General features: G+C 39.5%; 1 protein-coding gene across 1 annotated transcript in view; it reads right to left on the bottom strand.

Moving 5' to 3' along the window:
• The window catches only part of LOC150084481 (protein O-mannosyl-transferase Tmtc3-like), a 775,447-nt gene that overhangs the window by 64,058 nt on the left and 686,592 nt on the right, over nt 1–24,797 (bottom strand). The window contains exon 18 of the mRNA XM_090376259.1: nt 11,947–12,020. Within this exon, the coding sequence (XP_090232385.1) occupies nt 11,947–12,020 (74 nt within the window). The remainder of the gene's footprint in view (nt 1–11,946; nt 12,021–24,797) is intronic.

Raw genomic sequence — 24,797 nt, 5'->3', positions numbered from 1 at the left:
ACACCCGATCAGATGACGAGATCAGGGATTCTTGGGGCAAAATATGGAGCAGGGAAGTAAGATATAACAGCCAAGCGCCCTGGATAGAACTAGAACGCAAGAAAACCCAAGGGCATATAACAGATGAGCGAGTGGGAGATTCGGGAAGAAGTAAAACACAGGATCAAGAACGCTCACAACTGGCGAACTCCAGGAATAGATAACATCCACAACTAATGGTACAAGAAACTCACTTGCACACACAAACACCTGGCAGAGCAGTTCACCCGAATGATAAGGCACCCAGAGACAATCCTGAAGTTCCTCACTCAAGGAATCACATATCTGAAGCCTAAAGACGAAGATACAAAAAACCCGGCGAAATATAGGCCGATCACCTGCCTCCCAACAATGTACAAGATCCTGACCCGCTGCATAACCAGGAAGATATCAGACCACTTGGAGAGCCAGATCATAATGGCCGAACAGCAGTAAGTATGCAAGCGACTGAGCAAAGGGTGCAAGGAGCAATTAAACATAGATGCCGCGAAAAACAAGCATCTTCTTGCTGCAAGAAGATGCTTGCTTCTTGTAGCAAGCCTACAAGAAGCGCCGCAACATGTACACAGCCTACATCGATTACCGCAAGGCTTTCGACACTTTGCCTCATAGCTGGCTAATACAGGCGCTGAACATCACAAAGTCAATCCGATAGTGACAAACATCCTTGAAGAAACGATGGCGAAATAGAGTACCACCATTAAGGTCGAGAACATCACAACCAGACCAACCCCAAAGGAATCTCTCAGGAAGATGCCCTGAGCCCAATGTGGTTTTTCTGGTGAAGATCCGCCAGGTGGCATCTAGTAATATACCTTGTTCATTTCGTGTTCCTAATTAAAGGTGATTTATGTGAATTACAGTGAATGCTCGACCGTTCAAGTGACACAGAGGTCATCAGTGAGTGCCCGTCTACTGGTGCATGAAATTTCAGCTGCGTTGCGCCAGCCAAAGATAAGTATTTTATAATTTTCCCTTTTTGGCCTGCGACAATGAATTTTTCCAAGATGGACGATATCTTGTTGTCATTTCTTGCATAGCAGTCAGTTAGTGGACACTCGCACAACTGACCAACAGTGTATTCCCTCGCTCTCGCTCTCTCCGTGTCACCTCCCTGCCTCATATCGTTCTCTATGGAAGGGGAGACTCGATCGAAAAATGCAGACAACTGCAAATTATACAAAAAAAAGACGTTAATAAAGACTTCAAAGGAGTTTACATCAAATGTTCGAAGTGAAAATGTCAAATTTGCCAGAGCTGCTCAGGTCTGTCACAGACAAGCCTGAAAAAATTATCAAGCGCAGTCCGCGCGAAATTCATTGCTTACTGCTGTCCGAAAAGCCGACGAATTGACAAGGGAGCCCCGGATTCCCCCTGAAATTGCTGCTCGACTCTCACATGGCGTTGCCCTGCACACTGCAGCATAGTAGAAGGCGGCACGCCAGTGACAGCGAGGTGTATTTCACCTAGCTTGATCAACACGGCCGCGCTGGAGCTGTTTCTGTTCAAGGAGAGCGAACAGGTCACGAAAATGGAAGTTCTCCAAACTAATCCGGAAGATTCAAAGTTTAAAAATACAGTACAGCAAGACACTGGCACATGTGGCGATAAGATTGAACCAACAAATCCAGAAAATACTGAAAACATTAGCCCCTCCCAGACCAAAAGGGGTTCAAAGCACGCCTTTCACCGATACCTTGGATCTTGGAGCTTGTTTGTATGCAACTATTGTACACGCCACAGTTATAAAAATAAAGAAGGCGCTCAGTGATTTTATGTCAACAGATACCAGTATGGTTACAATAACTGCATCAAACTTCATTTACAGCATCTGGGCTGACATGGAGGCACTAACAACGTCTCTAATAATAGATAATGAGAGGCTGAAGGCCAAGACGACCAGCATAGAATGTCGGGGAGATGTTTTTGTTTTATAAATGGTTCCCATTTATAAAACTATAAATGGGAACCTCCTGGGGAGAGTATACATGGAGGAAATCAATCGTTGATGAAAAAGACTTTTGCAGAGGCTGCAAAATCAAATTGGGGCCAACTTGATCCTGAGCGATCCCATTTCATTGGAGAAAGGTAATTCAAGATGCCAGGTAATTGGAATGCTGGTGACGGGAGTTATGTGTCAAAACACACAGTACAATCGAACCCTGATGAAAATGGGGCCACGTAGCTGCAGGCCGCTCCGAGTGTGCCCATGCTAACCACGATTCACCACCGACAGCACCTACAATGGGTATGCGAGCATCAAAACTGATCCTTAAGTAATTGGAAGAAGCTCGTCTGGTCTGAATCACGTTTTCTGTTGCACCATGTAGACGGCCAAGTACGTGTGCATCGTTTACCTGGGGAATTGATGGTGCCTGGATGCACTGTGGGACGAAATCAAGCCGGTGGTGGCGGTGTCATGCTTTGGACGATGTTCTCCTGTGATACTTTGGATCCAGTCATCCATGTGCTGGGCACTCTGACGTCTACCACCTACTTTCGGTAGGCGACTGAGGTATATAAATGCCTCAGTCGCCCAGTTCACACAAGCTGCCCCTAGGGTTCTGTCCTGGGGTCGCTTCTGTGGAACTTTTTCTTAGATGACTTTCTCGCCGTGGATCTGGTTGGTGTAGAGGCCGAGGCCTATGCAAATGACTTGGTCTTGACTATCGTGGCTGACAGCAGATTCTCCTCCTAGAAATGTAAGCAAAAGTTGCCCTGCAAAAGCTGTTCCACTGGACAAAGCTACACTTGCTCAAACTAGCACCTCTTAAGACAAAATCGGAGCTGCTAAAAGGTACACTAGACTTAGGGAGACCACCACAAATTAAGATTGAGAACAAAACAGTTAAGCTGTGCGAACAAATCAAATACCTAGGAATAATCCTGGACGTGAAATTCAATTTCAAGCCACACCTAGAATATATTAAACAAAAGATTAGAAGATATGCGGCCCTCGTCGCTAGAGTCACCCGCAGGGACTGGGAACTTAGACGTACTACCCTGCCCCTCTACTACAAAGTTCTCTTCATCCCTACCATCACGTATTCCTCCCCTGTTTGGTACCTGAGGGCGGATCTAGAAGTGAATAAAAGGATCCTCGAAACCATTCAGAGGACCATCTTCCTTAACATGATGAGAGCAACTAGAACGACTTGCATGGCTGTCCTCCAATTTCTTGCCGGGGTTCTTCCCTGCATATTTAAAGAATCTTAGAAACTTCCTCTGTAACATCAAACTGGATTTCTAGAAAAGATATCAAATGGAAAAATGCTACACATCCAGCTACATATATGGATGCGAGACCTGGATCATTCAAAGGCGGAAACCAGAAACTGGAAGCCTTTGACGTGGACGCTCAGAAGCTCAAAATTCCATGGACAGATCGGGTCATCAAAGTGTGAGTCCTTAAGAAGGCAAGAACCAAAAGAAAAGTATTAACTACGGTTGGAAGAAGAAAGACTGCCTACTTCGGGCATATTATAAGAGGCCCACAAGAAGCCCTGCAATGGAAGATTAAAGGCAAACGAGAAAAGGAAGTCAGATAAAAAAGTGGCTTGATAACATCAAAGAATGGACAGGGGGGGTCTTACGACACAAGAATTATTTCACAAAGCAATAGACAGATTGGCTATCACTTGCTTTGTAGGTTGAAGATGTTGGTCTCCAACGTTAAAATTGAACACAGAACCTGAAGAAGATGGTTATTCCTAAGAATGTGGCGGGAATGTATTTCTTTAAGCAGTATATGAGTCCTCTATAGGCACCAGCCAGATCAAGAGGCATATTTCCTGTCATTACGTACTGGTAGAAGCAGTCCTGCAGGCTCTTGTGGAAATCCTGAGTTATTGCTGAGTATTGCTGCCCAGTGCGAGAGATAACGAAGTACTTCATTTGATCTATTTTCCAGCTGTAGCCTGGACTGGACATCCACGAGAAGAAGGTCATCAGCAAAGGCTACCATCTTTATGAGATCAAGTTCCATAGCTAATAACACATCTAAAACCAGAGACCAGCAGAAGGTACCCAAAACAGATCCTTGGAGGATAGCCGCTCTTCGTAGATCTGGAGAAAGTGCTATGCTTTGTAGTTATAGTAATTTCTCTATTCTGGAAATAGCTTCTGATGAAGCGAAAAAGGTTACCAGGGATGTAAAGCTGTCTAAATCTAATGAGGATGCTTTCCCACCGCAATGTGGCTAAAGGACTCTCGAAATCCACTGTATTTCCAAGAATATATTTATTTGGTGTTACTTCAATTCAATTGAGTTAACAATCTTCTTTTGTACAGGGTTTTCTTTGAATCCATATTGGAATGGTGATGATAACTGAGCCTCCTGATAGGACCTGGTAAGCCCGTAGAGCATAAGGCATTGCAGAACCTTCGTCATTAGAGGCAAGAGTGAAATGGGCCTATATGGCTATAAAAAATATAAAAAAGCATAGAAAAAGTTATTAAATAACAATAAGCTTGCTGAGGTTGTGAAGCCCAACGTTGTAGTAAGGGCTCTGGCATTTGTAAGCGTTAGTATAAAAGGGAGCTAATACCAAATGCTTGTATTGAAAGGAAAAATATGTGTCGAGACATGCCGAGAAACGAATCTAAAACGAAACTGAATGTATGATAAAACAGTGAAAGTGTACGATACCTGAGTATTTCAAGAAATGTGGGGAGAAAATGAGCGGGCGGGAAAAATAAAGGCTGAGATACACAAATTCAGTAGCGTAAATGAATGTATGCAGGCTTAAACCAAATGAGAATATCTACATGTGAAAGCATTTACAGCAGCGAAGCGGACTTAATAGTAAGCTCTGAAGAAATTCAAAATAGCGGGAAAATAAAGACTTCTACAGTCGGATTTAGAATGCAAGTGCATGGAGATAATTTATAATTAGCGTTGAAAAAAGGAAAAGTAAAAGAAACGCAGTTGGAATAGTATGACTTTATAGTGATACAGTCATAGAAAATTAAACAAAATTAAAAGTCAAAGGAAACTGAATGTAATTTTAATTTTGTATGACTGTATAAAGCTATAAAGCTATGCCAACTTTATAGTGATACTATTATATATCATACTTTACTATTACTATTATTTACTAGTATTTACCATTACTATTATATATCATACTATTCCAACCGCGTTTCTTTTTCTTATCCGTTTTCCTTATATATATATATGAGTAATATGGAAAGAAAGTTAATAAATTGTAACAAACTGTAACTAATCCTTATGAGCCGATGCACTTGCTAGAGCAATTATGCATTATGACCATAATGTGTATGAAATATTTTGTATAATATTGAAGATAATAATAATTCAAGCAGACAATACCAAGCTCGGTTTAAAGAAACGCAAGGAATATAAATATATATCCCTGGTGCGATACAGTTTTTTCGTGCGTGCGGCTGGTTTATTCAGCGTTCCGCATTATTGTGTTTTTAAGTGATGACTCTTGCTCTATAGTATGGAATTTTTATACTGATAGAATTGATGTCATGCATGATCCAATTCAAGTGCCATCTGATGTCTAGTATGAGCAGGTAATTTTTTATATCCATGTTTGTTTCTAAATTCTCTATACGGTAACTCACATTCCTTCCACATGATGATCCTACAACGTACAATAGCAGTTGGAATAATTGCCTGAAGGGTTAACGTGCGAACGAAGACACTCTACGGTCGTGCACCTGAAACAGAGATTGACCTTCATTTCACTATCCCTTTGAAGAATAACCCCGTTCCCACAGGGAATATCGTTTACTTCAGAAAAATACGTATCAGCCGATTGCAGTGCCTGAGGAGATTTCATGACATTTCGGTTAAGAAACTGAACATTGGGCACTTTCAGTGTGCATTAATTTGGGTCGTGTGTATAAATTTAAATTTAGAGCGAAAATAAGAAACCGTTCCCTGCATTGTTACCTCGCTGCAACTTGAACCACCGGACCAGTTCTTAAACATGACAACCGCAGTAACTCCCGGCATATGTGATCTCTGTAATAATTCCGCAGATGAAACCCTACTTTGCAGTAAATCAAAACATAGAATATGCCGGTTATGCTCAGGATACTCAAGCCCCTCGCGCTTATCGCTCAATAAGAGGAAAGGGTTCATGGGAAAATACTGCTTAAACAGTAAACTGACGGGAGCTGCAAGAACCTCCAATCAGAAGCCTGATTCCCTAGCAGGGAGAAAGAAATGCGCCGACCGAAGAATGCAACACATTGGATTAAGTGGCTACGCTGACCTCTCACCTTACCGCTGATGCACAACACAGTGACTCGGGAAACAATGGAACGAGTAATAATTTAGAAAATAATAAAGAATACGAGAAAGATCATGAAAAGTATGAACGAACAAATGACTGTCTAAAGGATGTTAATGGGAAAAACACCAGCAGAGAACTCGATTCTGACATTTTAAACATTCTTGGTTGTGATATTTGTCCCGAGGACTGGCTTCATGCAAATCCTCCCCTGTCAGCCCATAGGCAAACCCACCTAAGGCTATGGCTAATCAGGCGAACACCGCCTTTTTCAGTGGCATGAAACATATTCTCAAAAGCATAACAGATTAAGTATTTGGGAAATTTATTAAACCTGTTGCAATCCAGGCCGAAGAATACATGTATAATCTAGAAGAAAAATTTCCCCGTATTTTCGAGTCCACCCTTCTCATTATCAACCAAGAACTCCGCGCACAGAACGAAGAAATAAAACAGGAAATTTGCTCACTAAGAGGCCAGATCACTGACCTGAAAAGCTGTATGATGCTATGGGGTAAGCCGGATTACCAAACAATACCGCGAGTGCCTCAAACTTCGGAGCCTGAACGCGAATAGCATGGCGCTCTACTCCATAGAAGCGAACAGGATTCCCAAGCTCATGCCCCCTTCTCGGCTATTAATGCTGAACCATTAGCGGGACTTATACCAAAAGATGCCATATTAAATATCCCTATCAGCGAAACAGAGAAACTAGAGGACTTATCGAGCAACCTGACAGATAATCATGAGCAACAGCCCCTGGTAGAATATATGCAACAAGGATCTGAGTGCCCTACCCGAGTCCCCCATCTCCCTTACCAGAGGACCTATCTAACTCTTATTCTCCGGCCACATGTGAGGCCTGATAGAGTGTGCCGTGAAAAGTATCCCACGCTGACATATGCGGAAATAACATCAAACGGGAATACAAAGAAAACCTTATCTCAGAAGACTTATGGGAGATATCAGAATCAGAGTATGTCGAAGGCTACCAACCGAAGGCTACATTCCATAACAAATGTACACAATAGCCAGATCCGGAATAATAACTCTTATCCCTCTACACAATCTCTGAACTACAATTTAATGTAGATACAGCGCATACAAACCTCCCAACAGATGGCCAGTTCGCAAGGAGGTTCAATATTAGAGCCGTCAGAACCCGAGAGAAAGTCATTGTTACTAGGCTTGCCCCGAACACGCAGGCGAATGACATAAAGGCCATGTTTGCTCAAGGATTCGGAGTCCACACAGAAGTAAGACAGCTGAAAACAAGGCATCCTTATGCGTCATTTTTGCTCACCTGCTCCCACGATGACATAAATCTAATCCTTGAATACAACAACTGGTCACTGGGTGCACTAGTTAAAAGATATCTAGAAAAGAGCACCACATACGTGCTGAGAACCAGTAGTACGCATCAACCTATATAGCCACTAAAGCAACAGAATGCCCTTTCTGGAGAATGCCAGACCATTTGCTTTTTTTATTCAGAACGTTAAAAGTATTGTTAGAAGTCTTATCGTTAAAAGTATTCTTCAAGGAATAGGCAGACTTGCCTACTCCTTGAAGAATATGACTTTATGTGTATAGTGGAGACTTGGTTAAATTATAACAGGCAACTGGATATGCTGATATAATCCTCCAGTTACAGATTTATTGGGAACAGCAGAATAGATAAGCGGGGTGAAGGAGTTGCAATCATTTACCATGAAAGTTTGCATCCTACAAAAATTAAACCAAAAGTCAGTCTGAAAACTTTGAAGCCATATCCGCGTCTTTCAGGAGCAAGGCTCAAGAAATCCAAGTCTGCCTTATCTATCTTCCGCCGGAACACAGTGCTGACACAAGGACCGAGGTTCTTGTGTGGATTTCAGAAAATCTTGACACAGATATTCCCATGATTGTAACTGGCGACTTTAACATGCCTAGCCCAGGACACGACAAGCTAAAGAATATCTTGATGCGACCCTCCAAACCTTAGGACTCACCCTACTTGATACGCTTCCAACTAGGGGAGAGCAGCATTTGGATTTATTATATCATAATCTGATAAACAAATATCAAATATCACCCCTCAAACTAAATTCCAGTCAGATCACAACCTAATATGTTGTACAATATCCCTATCCAATAGTGCAGGTGAGCAACGCATCGATGAGCAAACTCGTCAAACCAAGAAGATATCTCTTGAGTTAATTAGACCTGAGATTATTTTAAAACATCTCAAGACCTACAACTGGAATGCTCTATACAATAAACCGGTGGAAGAAGCTACCAACTTCATTGAGAAAGAGCTCCTATTTATTGCTGACCTGGGTGCCTCAAAAGAGGTAAGTATCACTGACAAAACTAAACCGTGGTTCAACGAGTATTTAAAACAGGCGTTTGTGGCCAAGCAAAAGGCTTATAGGAGATGGAAAAAATCAGGATTGAATGAAGACTTTAACGGACTACAAGGAAAAAATAGACATTATTTTGAAAAAGAAACAACATTCACTCTAAAGAGATTATTAGAAAGCCTTGACATTCGAAAAGAATCGTGAGCAAAAATGCGCTTAATTTGAAATGGAAGAAACGACATTCGTGCACTGGGCTAAGGAGTGCTTTGAAAAGCTGCCAGTTGAAGGTAAAACAAAAAACATCCAAGGATATCAGCTGGAGGATATGGCACAACATATTTTAGCGAGAGGAGGAGTTTGTGAGAATGCTTTATACACAGTCACTATTTCTAGAGAAGATCTCATCAATGCCATTAATTTCTTGCCTACCAAATCTACGATCGGCACCGACGGGTTTCCTATCTTTATTTTAAAAATATGCAGTGCCTATATTGTTGATGTGCTGTTGCACATTTTCCAAAACATCCTGAGAGATGGAGTCCTCCCCCAGAGATAGAATCACTGCTTTGTGCGGCCGGTGCCAAAAAACAAGAACCCTAAGGCCTCTTCACACTTTCGACCTATATCCATCAGTTGTTCTCTTTTAAAATAGACATCCTTCCTGCTTTAACCTAACAGTGTTTTGCGCACAGGCCACCCCACCTCCATACCGTAGTACCGAGACGATCTACTACTACTAATCTGTTGGAGACTCTCTTCAGAATGCAACACACATTAAATGAAAAAGCCCAAATTGACATAATATTCTTATAAATCTTTATAAATTTTCTGTTTATACTCTGGCACGACAACCAAGCCAGTGGAGTTTACAATAAATCGCCAATACAAATATTTATCGTATTTAGTAGTCACGGGCTTGAACGCCGGTCCACTCAAATAACGCGTGCTATGCGCTCTCGCTCCTGACCACTGGGCTAAGTCCTTGATATAAAGGCAGCTTTCGATAATGGGTCATTATCTGCACTTGAAAATATATTGAAAGTTTATTTCTGCATTGAGGGCAAACTATTGCAGATCTTCAAGACCATTTTGAAGCCAAGAATTCCGTGCAGAATACACCCTCACTTGGGGCATCCCTCAGGGAGGTGTTTTATCAGCTTTGCTCTTCGCTGCCGCCCTGGAGCCTTTCAGAACACGAGAACGGAAACTCTTGCTGCCATATTGGCTGTAAGATAGGAAATAACTGGTATTCAAAACCAGCAGCCACTCACCCAATATATCCAAAGATGTATTGTTCCTGTATCCTTATATGCTTCGACAATTTGGTACTCTGCTCCAAATACTTATATTAGGAAATTTCTCAGCCTAGAATACTGGTTGCTCCGGTGGTTAAATAGTATTTCCGGGAAGCCCTTCACAATTTCGAAATCCATACTGTATGCAAACTTGAACACAGCTCAGTGGATTCAGATGATCACAATAAGTAACATCTGCACTCTAGCACAGCTTCTGACTGGGAGTTTAGACGCCCCTCAAATTGTAAATCTTGTAGTAAGGCCCCGCCATGGAGCCCGCTTCCACAACCCACATAGTTTCCGAACCGCTCTCAATAACACAGACGGATTAAGGCGGATGTTTCCTGCCAATACTCTGGAGCTGTGTAGAGACCTCAAAATAGACCCGGACAGGGACTGCCATGAGAAAACTTACAGGAAGCTCATTGCAGCGGATCTGTATACGAAACTACAAATATGCTGGAGAATGTAATTCAAGAAAGAGTTCTAGTGCCCTCGAACTCATAAAAATCTTAAATTAACGATATATTGTATTTCCAAAAGACTCTTATAGGACTGAGGGTATTCCTTTTGTTCAGAGAATGACAATGAGGACCAATTCATAGTGTAAATGACAATGCCATTTTCTATGTATGGATAATGTTTTGTAATTTTTCCTCTATATTTATAAGCTTGCTTTCTGGCATCGTTTACCACTGCTAATCCTAATGCTAATAAGGACAATATATGTTTGCTGTGAGGACGTTCCGTTGCAATCAATCAGTTTTCATTATTGCAACCAGTTGCAATAATGAAAAATTATTCCGATTCGTCGCAGTTATATGAAAAGTAATAAAACATTTAATAATGAAAGTTTTAAAGTTTTTACAAAGTGTTGTTTTCAAAGTATTGTTTTTTTACCAATCGTTGTGTCTGCAACGATTGTAACTGATCATTGTATATTTTCGCATACAGGCGGGCCTCGATTAACGCCATTATTAATCGCATACAGGCGGGCCTCGATTAACGCAATTCATTCGTCCCGCGAGCGAATCGCGCAAATCGGAAACGCGTTAATCGAATATCTTAACCAATAGGAAAAATTATAATTGGTCCTTGACCTTCTGGAATGTCCACAAAGAATTTTAAAAATACCTTTTAAATAACTTTTTAACTGTATATAATGTAAAAGATAATGAAAATAATTATGGAATTAAATGTTTATTGCATAAAACAGCGGTTCTTAAACTGTGCGCCGCGAAATATTTTAAATTTTCTAGGGAAACACAGCGATACTCGACATCTGTCGGACACCGCGCGAACTACTAGCTCGAGGTAGTTCACAGTTTCAGCATTTCTTATTAAGTTGTTTGGACCTAACTACTAAAGGAAACTGTTAGCTATTTCTTTTGGTCTGGGTGCGCCTTGAAAAAATTACTGAGACATTAAAGGCGCCGTGAACGGAGAAACTTTGGGAACCTCTGACATAAAATACACAATGAAGAAATTACTGAAATATTTGAACAGTGTTGACTTTCTCTTTTCATCAATCAATTTCCGATAGTCGACAACAATCTTCTCTGGGCCCTGGCGAAATAAATATCGTAGAGAACATCAAACCTTTTGTTTGAGGTTCTATGCGATACGAAAGATTTCATCTAATTCTTTTACCGTTATCTCCTTCGCGGTAACATTTTCATCTGGCTCATTTAAAAATTTGAATTTTTAAATGCAAGTCTGCATTGACTTTATTAGCAGGAGACAAACACGTCTTCTTTCGTTGATGGAACACACCGAGGCGGGCAGCAGGCGAACGTTTGTTTATTGACCGTATGACTCGCGGTAAGCTTAACGCGCGATTCAAATCTTTTTCAACTATTGCATAAAAAAAAAGATCGAGTTAACTGGAAATTTGCATCGTGTTAAGTGAAGAGTGGTATCATTTTTCAAATAGCGTTAACTGAATATCGCGTTAATCGAACCTACGTTATGCGAGGACTAGCTGTATTTTTATATTTCAATTACCTGCTATAGGCAACTCCACGTAGGCTTGGATTTCCACTTTCTTGAATAAGTATTGCTGAGTTGAGAAGAGCTTGCTAGAAGAAAGAATAATTATTATTAAACACACACACACACGCACACACACACACACACACACATACACACACGCACACACACAAACAGCGAAAGTGATTCAGATATGAGTGAAGTTTAGTGCTTTTAACTAGAGCTTAGCAAAATAGGGATGCCAAGTGACTATGTTGACATCATGTAGGTAACATTAAGCAAGGTTAGACTTGCTTAAAGGGACATGCTTTCTAGACGTGACTCAGCATTATGTATGAAAGGCAAGCGCCAAGTTCTGCTGCACAATGCAATTATTGAGTTTTGCCAGATGACAACGTAAAACCTGCTTAAGCGACTCCACGCAGGCTTCATTTCTAATTTGATGCATAAATTGAAAATCCCAGGGAAAAATTTAGAAGATCTGAGAAGCTTTCTGTATGGACGTTCCGTTGCAATCAATCAGTTTTCATTATTGCAACCAGTTGCAATAATGAAAAATTATTCCGATTCGTCGCAGTTATATGAAAAGTAATAAAACATTTAATAATGAAAGTTTTAAAGTTTTTACAAAGTATTGTTTTCAAAGTATTGTTTTCAAAGTATTGTTTTTTTACCAATTGTTGTATCTGCAACGATTCTAACTGATCATTGTATATTTTATTAATCGCATACAAGCGCGATTAGCGTTTATCAGAATATTAAATGGTGATCACCAACTAGTGGCTTCTGATCACTCCTAATTAAGAGAATTACCTTTTGAACTTGTTCCACCTTGCTGGACCTATTTTTGGATATAGTGTAACTTAACTGCTGTTGTTTAAGAGAAGACTTTCACTCTTGGTGGGTTGCTTTTGGAAACATTGGATAAGCATTGTTATGCACTATCCTTTGTCGTATTCCACTTTTTTTTTACCTTCATCCTATTGTCTGCTTTAGTGCAAGGGAAAGACTGTATGCTGGTGCCGGCACAGTATTTTATTGAATGATTCCCAATTTGCTTTGAATATTCAGTACGTGTTAGTCAGGTTTTATATTAGCAGCCAGAATTCATTCGTGTTTAATTGTGGATGCCTCTTCGTTGCGTAGACGTGTACTGGGCAGGATTTCCTGATGGCAAAGTGGCCAGAAACAACTAAACAACACACACAGTCTGCACATGTAGCACAGTGGTATCGTCACCGTCCTCCCACATATGGACTTTTTTCATTCCGTGCTGAGTTAGTCAGTCTCAGGCGTAGATAGCAACGTTTTACCTCAGAAACTGGGGGTTTTCTTCCATCAAAACAGGCAAATCGACCACACAACACACTCAATTTACAGACACAAAACACATGGGTATATGTATGTGTAATAACTGAGTATATCTATATGTAGTAACATGGGTTTTTTACATGGGTTTTTTACTGTATATGTAAAAAACAATACACATGGGTATAAGTAATAACTTTCGTATTTTAATGCCTAAATACATAAGACATGGGTTTAAATTAACTATATAATATCGGTGTAGAAATATCATAGTTTACCCATAAATTTAACTACATACGTAGTGTAAGCTTACGTACGTAAGTATACGTAATTATACGTAATTACGTACGTAATTATACGTAGTGTAATTACATACGTAGTGTAATATGAGATGAAATTAAACGATGCACTACGTATGCAGAATCACGTCGCATTTTAGGGCAAAAGCCTCATGTTGCGTAGTTAGTTAACATGCTTACAAGTTAGTCCAAATGCATCAGATCTACTCGCAACTAACTACTAAATAGTTATAATACTGGCATTATTATGTATATCTCATATTGTGAATACCTTCACAACGAGTTGCCAAGATACTGCACTACCTCGAAAAAGTAACTCTTCACAATAGGAGAAGACTAACGTTATTTATTCTCAGCGGAGAATTTATTCAGTCTCCTTCTAGTCAACATAAGCTAAACTGTCAGAATACCCCAACAAATGCTGACCTCCCATGCAGCTCTAACAACCTTTCATCTCCTGTCAATTTATTACCATCACCCAAGCCCTCACATCATACAAGGAAGTCAAGCTTAGATGCCTCCACACAAACTGAGGACATTTCTTACCCGTCGCCCCTGCCTACAATATCCCCGAACAAAGCTATCTCATTTGTTTCCATGGAACAAATCCTGAGAAAACAATTTAGAGAGAATGATGATATTAAAAAGCATCTTTTTCGAATAGAAGACCAACAATGCAAATTCTACCACATGCTTCTTGACCTAAAGGCAATGGGTGAGAGCCCTCCAATACCTTGCCCTTCTTATGTTCATCAGGTTGCTGCAGATCCAGTCCTCAGTCCAGATGCTGAAGAATTTATTCCAGAAACAACAGCAGCACCATCTATCAAATCTAGTTCTATCTCTCATTCTCTCCGAGGGCAGAATCGTGTATCCTAGCAACGTATTGTTGACGCAACCATGCAACTGATACCCACCACAAATAGAAATCAACAGAAACCTGGCAGTATGTACGTGCACTGTCAAAAGTATCCATCTGATCCTAATCCTAATCCTGAAGTGCCTAACCATAATAGCTTGCCTTCAAACTCCTCAAGTTTCAAGGTTCCCCGCAGAAGAAACAAATATAGTAGCATAATAGGAACAAAAAATACGCAGTCTTGTATTAAAATTAGAAATAGAAATCTTCCGATGTTTAGAAGTAAAAATATTTTTGTTAGCAGACCTAGATCCTAATACTACCTCCCAGCAGATGGATCAGCTACTATTGGAGCTGGAAATTCTGGGTAGTGCTTTCAAGATAAAAACCAAATATCCGACTTACGCATCCTTCAGAAATCAGCTAAAGGATTGCGACCTTCAAAAGTATCTAAATCCTGATATCTGGCCGAATGGTCTACTCGTCATGCCATTTTATGGAACTTTTCTAGGCTCTTGTCAACAACTCCAGTGAGAAGATAACGTGTAACTCTCAATCTGTTGAGCTATCTGCATAGTTAGAGAATACCAGTCCGGGTTCGTATCATAGTCCACTATTTATCCTTCCTCCTAATACTTGCGAACATCCTTCTAACACCTATGTTAATCTCAGCATTTTTCTTCAGAATGTAAGAAGTGTAAAAAATAAACTCTCTACGCTTATAACACTTTTGGTTCAAGAAACTCATGACATAATTTGTTTAGTTGAAACATGGATGCAGGAGGCTCTTCAGGATATTTTTCTACTGCCGAAAAACCTCAACTACACTCCATACATGACATCTAGGATTAATAGAAGAGGTGGAGGGTCAGCAATTATTTTAAAATCCAACATTAAGGTTATTAACACCTACAACTCCTATTCCTACAACTTTGAAGGAATTTCTCTTCTGATCCAAGTTAAAGATTCCCTACTTCAAATATATAATATTTATATTCCGCCTGGAACTACTGATGATATTATTAACGAAGTAATAGCCTGGATAATCACTGTTCATAAGTCTCAATCCAGCATAATTATAATGGGCGACTTTAATCTTCCCCTGCTCAAATATAATTTACAAATGAAGTTGCTGTCCGACTCCTTATTAGTTCTACGAGCTAAAAATATCAACGTCCCTGCTACAAGAGGTAATCAAGCGCTTGATCTAGTTTACTCTAATCTTCAACTTCAAGAAAAACGTAGCAGCAACATTACATTTAGATCTGACCACAAAAGTATGTTCCATACTTTTGTGGTCAGATCTAAAACTGCAAGCAGAAATTTGCTGTGGGAATCCTCGCCCCCTCTAGAAATCACTAATTAAAGAATATCGTCAATTAAATTCCTTCAGAAAGAAAAGTTTTTGCAGCCCTTAAAATACTATCCATGGGATTCTCTCAAAAATATACATATTCAAGACGCCACATTTCTACTAATAAAATGGTTAAATCAATTAAAAACAGAGTCGGCATCCAAACTTGTAAGACTTTTTTTTCAATCCAAACCGTGGTGCAAATCTAATCTAAAACCATACTTTAAAAGGAAACAAAAATGCAACAGGCAGTGGAAGAAGTATGGCACTTCATCAACATGCATAAAGAACAAAAAGAACAGAGCACTGTTTCAGCTCAAAAAAATTCAGGCGAACAAAAATTATTTAACCTTCAGGCTCAAGCATAATACAAGAGCACTTTCTTCAAAAACAAGAGCTACCTTGCTGCATGACTAGACTTTGGAATGGATAAAAATCAATATGGAAACATGCAGTTTTGACATATGCACTGAAGACATGCAAAACAGATTTAAAGAATTCAATTCTTATAAACGCACAAATAGCGTGCAACATGAAATGCTTCCTAGTCAAGCCCTGCTAATCAACCAACTTGTAAACAAGAATACAGTTCAGAAAATTAATAACCAATTACGAATTGATAGTAGTGATGGCCCTGACGGCATCCCTAGTTTTATTATTAAGATGTCCAGTGTATTCATCATTAATTCTTTAGTTCATATTATTTCCAGTTGCATCTCCCACCCATTCCTTCCAAGAGACTATGGAAGACTTTTAGAATTACCCTGCTTCCAAAGCAGGCTACTAGTAATAACAATATAAGCTATCGTCCAGTTGTTGTACCGTCAATAATCGCTAAAATTATTGATAAGATCATACTGCCATATCTTCAGGATGCGATCTTCTCTAATGCACCTGTCAACATGCACTTTGGTCTTACAGGGCGCTCCACAACAACAAGCCTAGCTGACACCATTGTGCGCATCCAAACTGCGTTTCAGGATAAAGCACAATGCAATGTCTTTTCCTTAGACATCAAAGGTGCATTCGACAACATTGATTACAAGAAAACCATTGAAATACTGAAAAATCATTTCCTCATTGACACAATGGTTATATCATATCTACAGTACAGCCTAAATCATAGAAATCTCAACTTCCCCACTAATACTGATAATATTCTCGTCACAACCATAACAGACATTCCTCAAGGAGGTGTTCTCCCCAGTGTTATATTTTCAGCATCTCTACAACCACGTCTACAAGAAAATCCAAATCTGCTGGCTTATGCCGATGATTTACAGTTGTTTATTATTTCAAAATCCTGTGATGACATTTCCAAGGTTAGCCATGATGCGAATTTACAGATGTACGGAATCATCAAGTATCTGAAGAATCTCAATCTGACTATAAATACAAACAAATCTGTTCAAATAACTTATTCCTTACAGAAACAATCAAACCACATAGAAATTAAAATTGCAAATGTTTCAATTCCCAACGTATATGCTCACAAAGGACTAGGAATTGTTTTTGACAAAAATCTTTCATTTAATTCTCACTATGTATATGTTGCTATAAAAATGCAAAAATCAAAATGGCTGATCAAGCAAGAAACATCGGCGATTCAAGATAGAAAAACAATCATTAACCATGTTCAGAGATGCATTTTTTCCCATTCTGTCTTATGCCTCCGAAATCTGGTCTGGCGCTTCTCAAGTTACCGTAAAAAAATTCCTTGCCCTAGAGTATTGGGTTCTTAGATGGCTGAACAATAAACTTCGTTTTTCCCGTACAATATCCAGGCAACAGCTTTATAAAAACTTAAAAACAAAGCCTCTGATACAGATGATCAACGAGTCTGGAGTCTTGCTTCTTACAAAGTTAATTACTTCTGCAACCAGTTCACCAAACCTAACCAACATAATAGCTCCTACCAACAGAGAAAACTCAAGAAACCAACAACAATTCAAATCCAAACTCTCCAGACTAAAACAGATGGACAGGATGTTCCCCAATGCATCCCTTCACCTCATAAATTATCACAATATTGATTGAAAGAGATTGCTCAACTCTGAAGCCTACAGGTGTCTCATTTCCAAACAAATTATGAGAAATACATACAGCTGCCTGCCTGCAACCCAGTAACTACATTCGAGAGCCAAATCTGTTGTTCTGCAATATATATTTTTGATCATTATAATTCATATTCTTTATTAATGTATATATAGAATATGCTATGTATTTTTTTGTTTTGTTTTATATATATATTTGTCTCCTTTGTACTGAATTTATGCCCCTAGCCTAGTGCTGTGATGGGCTTGCTGTAGTTGCAATAAATGAAAATTTATTATTATTATTATTTATTATATAGTGCAGTTATACTAACTTGTAAACTACGTATGTAGTTAAATTTATGGGCAAACTTCGGTGTATCTATGCCGATATAATAAAATTAATTAAAACGTTTCACATTATGCCTTGTGCATTTAGTCTTTAATATCTATATAATATCGGTGTAAATACAATATTATTATATCAATATAAAACTCTTACTCTTAACATATTATGCATTTAGTTATTTTAAAATTTAGTCTTTAAATACAGTATCATTCTTTTCACCATTTAGCATCTCTCATATTGTGGAATTAACTTCGCAACTGTGATGGCATATTTGCATTACCAGGGTACCTGCCCACTCACCGATGAGAAAACCAACACCCTGCGAAACGCATCTGGGTGGTGCTCATTGAGAATAAATAACAATAGCCTCCTCTACTAGAGAAGCGTTATTTATTCGAAGTAGTGCAATACCTGGTATCTCGTTGTGGAGGTGGCCACAATATAAAATAAATTTAAACAATGCCTTTACACTACGTATGTAGGCTAAACTATGGTGTATCTACACCAATATTATATAGTAATAACTTACTGGATGATTCTAACATAATATATATATATATATATTTTAATCATCACAGAGGGCCATAATGGAGTATTTATCTGTATTCATCACAGAGCAGCATATCGGTGTACTCATTACAGAGTATTCATCTGTATTCATCACAGAGTACCATAGCTGAGTATTCTGTATATCTGTATTCGTCGCAGTTTATCATACATGAACTAGTTTTCAGGAGCAGTCCCAAATAGGATATTATATACAGGGTGATTCACTACCAGTGAGACCAACTTGCAGGAAGTGTAGGGGCACAAAGGCGAATCGGAATCACATAGCATTGCAGGGTCCGAAATGCCTTCGTCATGCGGTAGAGGACGCTAAACGGGAGGTCGCGTGAACAGCGATCCCGCTGGAAGTCAGCATTTGCGAACCGGTTCCCGAGGCAGTAGGATGGACGAGTATTCAAACGTTGAACTGGCCGACATGCACCTCGCGTATGGAGCTGCAGACTGTAACGGGCACGCCGCTCTGCGCTTGTACCAGGAACGTTTCCCGCACAGGCATGCTCCTCATCATACGATTTTCGCACATGTGCACAGAAGGTTACGTGAGACTGGTTGTTTCACGAGAGGTACTATGATTCGTGAGGGAACGACGAGGACGCCAGACAATGAGGAGAATGTCCTACGTCTTGCAGAAGATAATCCGAGTTCGAGTACTCGAGCGATAGGCCAATGATTGGGTATTTCCCAATCCACTGTATGGAGGATACTGTCAACAAACCAAATGAGTTCATACCATCTGCAACGCGTCAATCATTGGAGCCTGCGGATTATCCACTCCGGAGGACTTTTGCGACTTGGTTTCTTCAACAGAAACGGTTCGCAAATGCTGACTTCCAGCAGGATCGCTGTTCACGCGACCTCCCGTTCAACGTCCTCTACCGCATAACGAAGGCATTTCGGTCCCTGCAATGCTATGTGATTCCAATTCGTCTTCGTGCCCCCTACACCTCCTGCAAGTTTGTCGCACTGGTAGTGAATCACCCTGTATATCTGCCACAATTATAATCACATAAGTATGTGCAGAGCCTTCAGTGAATTCAAGTCACGAAAGTATTTGGCAAACAAATTCCTTGCTATGTGACCGAAACAGTTGTGAATTTTGAACTCTTTTAATTAATGCATATTATTATTGGAAAGCAAAACTAGCATATTTTTTGTTTTTCGAAATACAGTAAGGAATTCAAGTCGTGACACAGTCCAGAAGCAACTGTGTCACAAAGAGAAAATTTCGAGCCTCAAAAAGCCACAGGTATTCATTAACGCTCAATACCTTCTGACTATCATTTTAACACGGACTTCTGCACCTTATGGTCGACAGTCGTTCTTACCATTAAAAGATTCTTTAGTACGTAAAAGTCAGGAAGTCACAGAACCTGTATATAACTGTGGTTCTGACAACAACCAGGAAGTTTCTTCAAAGTTGTCATTCCAAAGTCAGACGATAAGTGAGAGACTTTCGTAAGGAGTGACAATGTTTGTGTTATTGACATTTATTTCCAATAAAATATTAGAAAAATAATTTATTTTGATATTTGAACCGCCTTAGCATTTATAAATGAAAGCCCTTTATCTTATCTGCAGTTAAAAATATTTTGCCGTACACGAGATCATTATGATTATCGTATAGCTACCCCTCAAAATTCTTTTGCGATGTTTCAGAACGATTGAAGGGTGTAAAAGGAAAAAAAAAACATATCATATCAAAAGAAAACGTTGTAGGAATATCTTGATATGCGATACTTTTGTTTGGTTTTGTTTGTTAACAGTAAATTTTTTTTTTTTCGTTCTTTTCTACTACCGATAAAGATCTCGAAAAACAGATTGCAACGCATGATGCTATCTGAAATCCAAATTCCGTTCCACTGTGTATACACTGGTGTTCAAAGAAAGTGCGTCACCTAGAAATTTCACATTTCTAACCCTTTTTCGCGATAGTATGTTCCATTAATGACCAGCATCACAAACAGAAATATAACCAAAATATTAATAGTTAAGGCAAGGCTAAGCAATATATGACAAGTGCTCTCAAAATGAGCATTTGCAACCTGTATACAACAGCTTTGGTAAACACGACAATTAAGGCTGAAATAATAATAAATAAATTTTCTGTTTATACTCCGGGACAACCAAACGGTTAGAGGTGTTTACAAGACACAGAATACAAGAAACAGCACCGTATTCAGCAGTCACGGGCTTGAACCACGGTCAACTCAAGGCACGTATACTTATGTACGAGCGCGCCTGACCACTAGGCTACAAATGTTATCAGAAGCCCTCAATTTGCTTAAGTTTATCATTTTAAATGGAAAACAAAATGAAAAGTTCACCAAAGTTCACAAGGTGCAAACTAATATTTAGTTGAACCGCCTCTACTCCTTATGACAGCAGCACACCGTCGAGGCATTGACAAAATCAATTTCTGAAGAAAATCAACTTATAGTTCGTGGTTCCAAACGCGAATTATGGCTTCCTGAAGTTCATGAAGGATCTTGGTTTCGTTATTGCAACTGCAGATTCCGCACGATGCCAACAGTTCTCTATAGGATTCAATTACAGGCTGTTTCTTGGCCAGCTAAGAGTTGTAATGGACCGTTCTTCTAACCATTTTTTTCAGCTGTAACAAATGTAAACATATTACTGTCGAACCTGTAATGAAGAAATGAAGCTAAAGTAACAACAGAAGTGCCTACTTAAAATTTTCGCCCGATGACAAGGAGCATAGTTGTCCCGAAAGATATAGTTACTTGGCAGGTGGAAATGGTCTCTAATGGTTGGCAGCAATTTGTCTTCCAATATAGCCAGGTATCCACTGGCAGTTACGGAACATTTTATGAACTGCAGTTGACCTACTCCGCGCTATTAAATGCACCCACATATAATTTGGCTGGTAGGGAATTTCACTGTACCCACCATACAGTCTGGATGGTATTCTTCACCATGTATATGGCGAAGCGTTTGTCTCCCATCAAAGCCATGCAGGTTGAATTTCTTCTCATCCGAGAAAATAACTGACTTTCACTGCTCCGAGATCCATCTGACATGCTGGCGGACAGGAGACTTAGATGCATGTAATTTTTTTATGTCGGGAGTATGAAGACCAAAGGCAGATTTTGATGGCGCATAATCCTGACTTATCATTTGATACAGTGCATTTACTTATTGCAAATCGTGTCTGTTTTAATTCATTTCAGGAGTTTTCAGCTGCTGTTTTTGCAACTCAGATCTTGCAAATTTTAGATCGCAAGTTCAGAACGCAAGGAAGGAATATCAAAAACACAGATATCTGTCTCGACAGGATGTTCAAGCATACAAGGATTCTTAATTATAGAGATCTTCGAAGGAGATACCACAAAGAAATAGCTAATGATAAAATAGATTGTTGGCAAAGATTTGTCAAACAGGTTGGGAATTCAGAACCGTGGGGATTGGTTTACAGAATCTTCAGAAACAAACAAATCTGTGGAGAAGTGTACAATACAGTAAGAATAAACGGAGCAGAATCTGAGGACTGGAGCTCTACGGTACATTCTATAGTGTCAAGTCTGTTCCCTAAAGATATTCCAGAGTTGGATACATTGGAGCAAGGCCAGATACGTCTTGAAAATATTATGTATACGGGTTCAACTGATATTGAGTGTTTTAATCTGTCGGAGTTGGGTTCTGCCACAGCTAGACTAAACAGCAAGAAATGCCCCGGAATTGTGGAGAATCTTGTTATCGTCAAGTTTTTCAACTTATACCCACAAGTACTGCTAAATCTCTTGAACAAATGTCTCCTGGAAGGATACTTTCCAAATCAGTGGAAATTGGCATTGCTCAAGATTCTTCACAAGACAGGGAAAACCACATCCGATCCCTGCGCTTACAGGCCAATTTCCTTACTTGCTAATCTGGGAAAGTTATTCAAACATCTTCTGGCTCCCAGAATACTACAGAAATTTGAGGAAAACCAATTGTGTTCAGGCTGCCAGTTTGGCTTCAAAAAAGGGAGGTCCACTGACGATGCTATTCTTACGTTGACTAACTTTATCCAGAATTCATCTTCCAAATATGTTTTGGCAATTTTTGTGGACTTTGAGGGCGCTTTTGACTGCCTCTGGTGGGAGAGTGACCTCAGGTCTTTAAGGCTGGCTAAATGTGATAATTAGGTGTACAGGGTACTGAGATCATACTTTAATGAGAGATACATCATGGTCAAGGCAAAACATCTGTCTTAATAAGGCCCGGGTTTCGAGAGGATGCCCCCAGGGGTCGGTGTTGGAGCCTCTCCTCTGGAATGCCGTATTAGATCAGTGGCTCACGAGAACACAGGAGGATTCTCTAAAGGTGGCCTATGCCGATGACATCGTGATTACCATAGAAGGAAGGTCACGTAGGGTATTAGAGGACAAAATTCAACCCATCTTAGATAATTTGGCGGCATGAGCTGAAATCAACAAGCTCAAGATATCTCCGAATAAAACACATTTCATGACATTTAAAAACCACGTTAATTATGGAAGATCACCAAGAATTCAACTAAATGGTTCACAGATACCTTATATTCCTCAAAACAAATATCTTGGCATAATCCTCGATGATAAATTAACCTTTCTCCCTCGTGTCACCAAACTGAAGGAAAAAATTAGAAATTTTACTGCTTCAGTCATAAGAATCTCCAAAAGAGACTGGTGTTTGAATAAAAAGACCATGAAACTATATTATAAAGCAATATTTCTGCCTATAGTTTCGTGCCTTTGGAGCAGGTATCTGGCACCAGAACATCGTTAAGATGAAAATCAAAAATAAGCTACTATCAATTCAAAGAACAGTGCTTCTGGCACTAAATAATGCCCCTCGTACAGTATCGAACAATGCCCTCCAAATCCGTGGAGGAGAACTGCCTTTAGATTTATTCATCTTATACCGTGGCATGATTTATAAACATAAGAAAGGACTTCAGGTATCTATTATGGGAATTACAACCGACCCAGCTAGTAACTTGAAGACAGAACGGAAAAGATTATGGAGTGAACTGGTGGTTAGTATTTGGCAAAGTAGATGGAATGAGTCTGTGCATGGTGAAGTCACAAAGAAGTATATTGAAAATGTTTAGTTTGCTTCTACTCAACCTTCTATTTCATGGTTTTGCACCAAGCATGTTTACGACGTATTTATTAACAGGCCATGGATCTTTGAGGGCCAAACTTTTCGACAGAGGTTTGGAGCCGGATCCTTTTTGCACCTGTGGTCAAATGGAGGACTGGATCCATGTTTTACTATTTTGTCCGCAATATACAGACCATCGAGTATTGCTACTTAATCAGGCTCCAAGTCTAGCTGAGGACAATGTAAAAATACTAGTTGAGAACAAAACAAACTTTGAGACTTTCCAGACCTTTGCAGAATCGGTCTTTAAGAAAAGACTTGAAATAAGAACTGAAATCCAAAATCGAATAGAAATCTGACAGCTTATACGGGCTGAGAAGTTAATATATATGTGTGCATCCCATTAAATATAAATAGAATGACTTGTTGTAAAATATGTAAATTTAATTGTATTGCTAGGATTTAGAGTTAAAATTCTATTATCTTGTTCAAATGTAAATATTTACTTTGCTAAGTTTATTGGAGTTATCCAAATTGGCTTGATTCTGCTGTGGCTTGGATATTTTTCCTTTTTTTTTTTTTTTTTTTTTGCTGGTTTTCAGGTTTGGGCAACCGGGATTGCTGGCACCCACCGGTATTGCACTATCTCCGGTGGGTGTGGCATTTGTGCACAAGGCACTAAAGGTGATAGTAGACCCAGGCTTGGCTGCTTGTGCCTGGGGGTGGGCAGCAGCTGTAGGTGTTGGCTGCTCCCTGGTGGCAAGGTAGACGTACACAAGCGATAAAAAGCTGCACCAACACAGACGTGCAAAGTGGAGACGGGCTAAGGCCTAGGAGCCACCCTTGATACAGGTAAAACACACACACGTGTTCATATATAATATAGCATTTTATAAATGTATAATGAGAATGCTAATGAATATAAAATTCTATATATATATCTTCTTTGTAAGTTTTGTATATAATTTGTAAATAATTGTGTGTACAAATAAATGGAAAAAAAATGGAATGC

Source organism: Mastigoproctus giganteus, chromosome 6 (assembly GCF_048544385.1).
Source record: "Mastigoproctus giganteus isolate SK-2022 chromosome 6, ASM4854438v1, whole genome shotgun sequence".
NCBI lineage: Eukaryota > Metazoa > Arthropoda > Arachnida > Uropygi > Thelyphonidae > Mastigoproctus > Mastigoproctus giganteus.
The sequence above is the reverse complement of the archived record's forward strand: the minus strand, read 5'-3'. Positions and strand labels throughout refer to the sequence as shown.